Source organism: Stegostoma tigrinum, chromosome 24 (genome assembly GCF_030684315.1).
Source record: "Stegostoma tigrinum isolate sSteTig4 chromosome 24, sSteTig4.hap1, whole genome shotgun sequence".
In the NCBI taxonomy this organism is placed as follows: Eukaryota; Metazoa; Chordata; class Chondrichthyes; order Orectolobiformes; family Stegostomatidae; genus Stegostoma; species Stegostoma tigrinum.
In genome coordinates, this window is record NC_081377.1 from 20,964,414 (window position 1) to 20,970,726 (window position 6,313).

Genomic DNA, 6,313 nt, shown 5'->3' on the forward strand with positions numbered 1-6,313 from the left:
CTCCTCCCCCTCATTTGATGTTGCTACTCTATCCATGAAACAATAGACCAAGCAGCACTACTATGACAACATAGTCCTGTCACCACTACATGACTAAAATTGTTCCAATTGAACTATGTCTGAATAAATGATGCTGCCAGAGATGTGGGTTCAAGTTCCACCTGCTCCAGAAATGTGTAATAACATGTCTGAACAGATCGATTAGAAATGGGTACTTGCTGCCACCAAAGAATCCCAATTGGCCCATCAGTCAAATGTCTTCAATGGTTCCAACACAAGGCGTTTTTCAATATTTCTGACCAGCATTTAATGGTGCATTCTTCACAGCAATGCCACTACTAACTAAAATCTAACCAACTATGCTAGAAGTACATAGGAATTTTAATTGATCAAATTGGCAAAAACTTTTCTAAGTGTCAACTGGCTGAGGGAGTGTATACAGTAATGCAATATTTTTAGTCTTACACTTAAAAATAATAATCCTTTAAATCTTCACTATTCCAATGAGATCATAAATATTCCAGTTGTGGTCCAGACCCAACTTTCCTACCAGCTACCCATGTCCTTGATTCTACAAAAAGCACCTGTCCAATCTTGAGCCAAATAGTGTGCTGTCCCTGAACTTTTAAACAATTGGCATTCCTGGGCCCCAAAATGACTACTATGGTCAACTTCACCTATCAAGCTATTAAAACCATTGAAGTGATAGGTCACTTAAACCAAAATCAACCTAGAGCACAGCAAACTGCTTAACTCAAGTTTGCAGCACAGCTTGATCCTACGCAGCCAAATGCGAAACAGCCAAATGTTTTTTGGCAGAAATGGTACTATCGGTTACAGGCACTGACAACAATGGGGCTATCAGCAATAAAAATTGCTGAGTTCCAATATTCATCTGCATGTCAAACAGGTACAGCAACTTCTTTGCCATTTATCAAAAGGGATGCAACCCTTCAAATTTGTAGCTTCCAAAGACAATTCCCAATTTGGCAATGTAATCTTATGATCACACTTCACTGATTTTAAAGACTTTGTTAGTGAACGTGTTCATGTTACCTCTATTGAATTTGTGTAGAAACCTGTGATGTGGTACCTTATAGAAGGCCTATTAGAATTCTTGTTTCCTTCAAGTGTACTGTTTCATGAACAGAAATCAAGATTAACAAAATCTTTTAAACTGAATGTCCTTATTAAGACTGGACTGCTGTACTGGAGATTAATGCACTCATCACTTTTGGGAAGAAGTCATTCAACACATTCTAGATGTTCATTAGTTTTAATTGTTACACAACCATAATAGTTATAATCACTCAAATGAAAAGGAAAAGGGCATTTGTAATGACACTGATTCCTTCATTCCTCCTTTCCTTCTGAATTTTTTGCGATGCATCTTAATCAATATCCAGTCTCTCATCAACACACATATTTGGCTGGTAACGAACAAACATTTTGGTGGCGTCAGTCTTGACAGGGCCTGCTGAACTAGAGTGACTGATAGTGATATTCACTTCTTTAAACATTTAGTTGCAGCCTTGGTAGTTCTCATAGCCGACTCTTTCTTAGTAACACTCTTGATCACACCAACAGCCACAGTCTGTCTCATGTCACGGACAGCAAAACGACCTGGACCAAAAAAAAAATCACATCAGTCCAATCTACAAGAAGTGAATATGTGCAATTTGAGAACAAATCATTTGTCAGAAGTGCAAACATACCAAGAGGTGGATATGCAGAGAAGCTTTCCACACACATGGGCTTGCTTGGAGTCATATCTACAATGGCTGCATCTCCAGACTTCACAAATTTAGGGCCATCTTCCAACTTTTTGCCAGAACGACGATCAATTTTCTCCCTCAGCTCACTAAACTTGCAGGCAACGTGGGCAGTATGACAATCAAGTACTGGGGCATAACCAGCATTGATTTGTCCAGGGTGGTTCAGGATAATAACCTTTAAAAACCCAAGAACATGGATTAGTAACTTGACAAATAAAATTTACAAGAGTAGGCAACTAGGGCTGTCTGGATTTAGACCCCAAATTCCAGGCATCTACCTGTATATAGCCAGAGTGTCTCGTTGAACTATTTTGGGTTCTAACACTGAAGAGATCCCAAAGTTTTAAAGGAATATGACAAACAAAAAACGTACCAAAGGAACAGCTGCCTATTGCATAAACACTAAAAAAACCAGGATGAGGCCAATCATGAACAATGATCAAAACAGGCCAATTTCAAACAGCCTAATATCACCGATAAAATTAATACATTAGGAATGACCTCTTTCAAGCCATATGACATTCAAGCTCAAGTCTCAGGATAACTGGTCAGCTGCAGGGTAGGAAAATTAGTACTGAAATTAATTGGGAAACTAATATTTTCCCACCTGTGCAACAAAGGAAGCTGCTTCCAGTGGAGGATCACTTTTGCTGTCACCAGCAACGTTACCACGGCGAATATCCTTCACAGCAACGTTCTTAATGTTGAAACCAACATTGTCACCAGGACCAGCTTCTGAAAGAGCTTCATGATGCATTTCCACAGATTTCACTTCAGTGATAATGTTAGCAGGAGCAAACTGCACCACCATACCAGGTTTAAGAATACCTGTCTCAACACGACCAACTGGTACTGTGCCAATACCTATCACAAATACCAAAGAGAAAAAACTATTATAAAGAATTTTAAGTGCAGTATGAGTACTTAAATTCAAGCTCGAGATACAGTTTCCACAGAAAACATTAATACAGTAGAACATACCACCAATCTTGTAGACATCCTGCAAGGGGAGACGGAGGGGTTTAGCTGTAGGGCGTTCTGGAGGCTGAATGCAGTCTAGGGCCTCCAGAAGGGTACTGCCTGTTTTAGTTTCCTTATTCTTCTCAATTTTCCAACCCTTGAACCAGGACATCTTTGAAAAGGAGGAAAAAAAATTAGCATATAGCACGTTTGCACTGACATCCAAATTAAATTCACTTATTCCAACCCAAGAAACAAGAGTAATTACATGTTAAGTACTCAAGTGATACACAATGGGTACGTAATACAGATTTGAGGCATTGTGCTCAATTACTAGATGCTTACTTTCCCACTGACTTCCAACATGTTGTCACCATGCCAACCAGAGATGGGAACAAAAGGAACACTGTCTGGATTGTAGCCGATCTTCTTGATATACGTGCTGACTTCTTTTACGATTTCCTTGTATCTATCCTCGCTGTATGGTGGTTCCGTGGAGTCCATCTTGTTGATACCAATAATGAGTTGCTTCACACCCAGTGTGTAGGCAAGCAGAGCATGCTCTCTTGTTTGTCCATTCTTTGATATGCCAGCTTCAAACTCACCCACACCAGCAGCAACAATCAACACAGCACAGTCAGCCTAGGAGAAAGCAGATCCGTTGATAATTAAAGGGGTCAATCTCTTCAAAACTGCAATCTGAAAACAGGCTTTGTTGGACATCAATTCAGATGATGACAGTTTGCTAACCTGAAAATGAACCAGTTGTGGAGCAGTGCTAGGATTAAGTATTTGCAAGTGTGTATCAATTACACTGCATTAAGGTACCAATTTGCCCCAAGATGTGCTATATATTCTTAAGCAATATTACTTGTATTAAAGATATAGCTCAGGAATGAAAACTAGGTTGGGAAATAGTCATCTTATGAATGCATAGATGCTGTTAACACAAACCAGGATGTTCCTAGACATATAAAAAGCAAAGATACCAAATACCTGCTACCTTACAGATTGCATACCTGTGATGTTCCAGTAATCATATTCTTGATAAAGTCCCTATGTCCTGGGGCATCAATGATGGTAATGTAGTACTTGGATGTTTCAAACTTCCAGAGAGCAATGTCAATGGTAATACCACGTTCACGTTCAGCCTTCAGCTTGTCCAAGACCCAGGCATATTTGAAAGATCCTTTGCCCATCTAAAGGAATAAAAAAAATTAGTGTACAGCAAAAAATAAGCCCAGGAATACTAATTAAAAACTTTTCAACACTGAACAAACTTGATTCATTAACAGGATTACTAACAATTCCCCCTTTATATCCATAAAACAAAAGCAACCATTAAAGTCAAATGACAGAGAAAATGCATTTCACAAACCTCAGCAGCTTCCTTTTCAAATTTCTCAATGGTTCTTTTATCAATTCCACCACATTTATAAATGAGATGGCCAGTGGTTGTTGATTTGCCAGAATCGACATGTCCAATGACAACAATATTGATGTGTGTCTTTTCCTTGCCCATCTTGAGTTCGTGAGAATGCTGTTGTAGAAAGGAAGACAAACATCATCAAATTGCTTCACAAACTTGATATGCCTAAACAGAAGGCATACCTAATGTGCAAGGTTTCACATGATAATGACATGCAATCAACTCATATTGAGCTGTTTTGTCTTTGTCAAATAGACAGTCAGATCCAGTCACCACAACATTAAAAAAAGGCGGACTTTATTTTAAAAATGCTGTTTCACCGGGGGCTAGAAAGAGTCAGCCTGGAGTGAAGAAGATGTAACATCCTGCCGGTGAGTCAATTGGAGACGTGGCAAGTGACTCACGGACTGAGTGAGGGCCCCGACACTGGAATTTCAGCCAACACCAGATCGCTCTCTACCAGGTAGAAGGTAATTGAGGTGAAGGCGTGGGGAGCTGCTTTTGAAGGCATGTGGCCGACAAAAATCGCCGGAAACCAGATAAACTTATAAAAATTGAAACGGCCAATTCCTCGAAACCACCCTCCACGAGTCAGGGGGAAAAGAAAAAGCCTTTCGCTTCGATGAGAAGGCATCGGGAGTCGGAGCGTGTTGTCCGACAGTAAATGGATTCCCACAAAAGCGGCGCAGAGGCGGTGCCCGACTCCAAGCCGGAACAAATGACCCTACTCCGAGAAGCCATTATTGCATCAGCCAAGGCCGGAACAATGGAGCCGCCGCACTTTCTCCATCTTCCACACTAGGACCCAAACCAGATCAAAACGCCAACAAAACTGCGGGAAATGCACCACCGAAAAATTAGAAGGCACCAAGTGGCCACTGAAAATCGGTTGGACATCACCGGTTGGCCATTTTATAAACGCGGATTGAAGCGGATTGTCGGGGCCCTGCACATTCTCATCGCAACAAAAGCCGCCTTCTAGGCCGCGATCACGAGTGGCCCCAGTTCATCTACTAAACGGAAAAAGCGTACCAAAAACAAAAAATGTAAAAACTGCGATTTCTTCTTTCAATACCAATGTCAACACATGAAAAATTAAAACACAAACTTACAAGCAGTTACCTCAATTGCCTTAGTAAAGAAAATGGCGGTGGTTAAACGCGCGCACGACACCTGAACCACCCACCCCCAAAGAATTCACAACTTCAGCTGTTACAAAAGCGGATTAACTATAGTAGGCCGAAAATGCAGTGATGGCGTTCTGAGAATGTCCCATTCAGTCGAATTCATAAGGGGGGGGGGGAAGCGTTTAAAAATCCACCTTCATCCAATGCTACAAAATAACCAAGACCTGCATCTGCTCCTAACCAACAATTGGTAAGCTTCTGGTAGTTTCACGGTTTCTGATGCGATAGTTACCGTTCAGCAATAAAGCTGCAAACCTCCCTTCGACTGACACGCAGGCTAAAGGATGGAAGAGATGGCGTCGCTGTAATTTATAGGCCACAGGAAGGCGGGCGGGCCGCTGACGACAAAAGCACATTCCTGCTACCCGCCCCCTTTACCCCTCAATGGCGGAAAAATGTTATCTTCCCCACGCCCACTTTGCTTTTTCTATGCTCTTTTCAGCATGCAATATTTCTGTTTATTTAGAATAAACGCCTCATACACTTTCAATGCATGTTTTTGTACAAAAAAAGTAGACCTTCCATAGAAACTCTTTGCCCAGGACTGGTAAGGGTTGCCACCCATCCGGTTTTGACGTCTTTCAGTGTCTTCCCCAAAGCCTCGAGAACTTTCTGAAGTTTAAACCAGATGGCAGAAATCCAATTAAAATTACTACTATTAGCCTTTTGTTTTTGTCACTGAGATTTAAAGTATTTTTCAGAAAACAAAACATAGTTAATTCTGATCCTTTCCCCCCATTAAAAATACAATTTACTAATTAGACCACAAGTGTCAAAACGAGACCGTAAATCTAGTGTTAACATAAAAAGAAAAAAGACGAAGTGTTGGAAATGCGAGGCTAAGGTTGCTGAATATGTCTCATAGAATAATTCCATCAGTTCATTTTTGAATATGGCCACATTATAATATTCAAATCTGAAGATAATGAGCGTAAAAGTCTGTTTTTGATTTATATATATTC

The 6,313-nt window shown here is 40.6% G+C and overlaps 1 protein-coding gene across 1 annotated transcript; it reads right to left on the reverse strand.

The window, feature by feature from the left end:
* Nucleotides 1-1,257: 1,257 nt before the first annotated feature.
* LOC125464941 (elongation factor 1-alpha 1-like) lies at nt 1,258-5,716 on the reverse strand. The gene is made up of 8 exons (XM_048557886.2): nt 5,584-5,716; nt 4,114-4,275; nt 3,755-3,934; nt 3,081-3,377; nt 2,757-2,907; nt 2,383-2,639; nt 1,716-1,950; nt 1,258-1,623 (listed from the first exon to the last, which is right to left on the reverse strand). Exons 2-8 carry the CDS (start codon nt 4,255-4,257, stop codon nt 1,505-1,507), a joined length of 1,383 nt encoding a protein of 460 aa, XP_048413843.1. The 5' UTR covers nt 4,258-4,275; nt 5,584-5,716; the 3' UTR covers nt 1,258-1,504.
* Between the last annotated feature and the right edge of the window lie 597 nt (nt 5,717-6,313).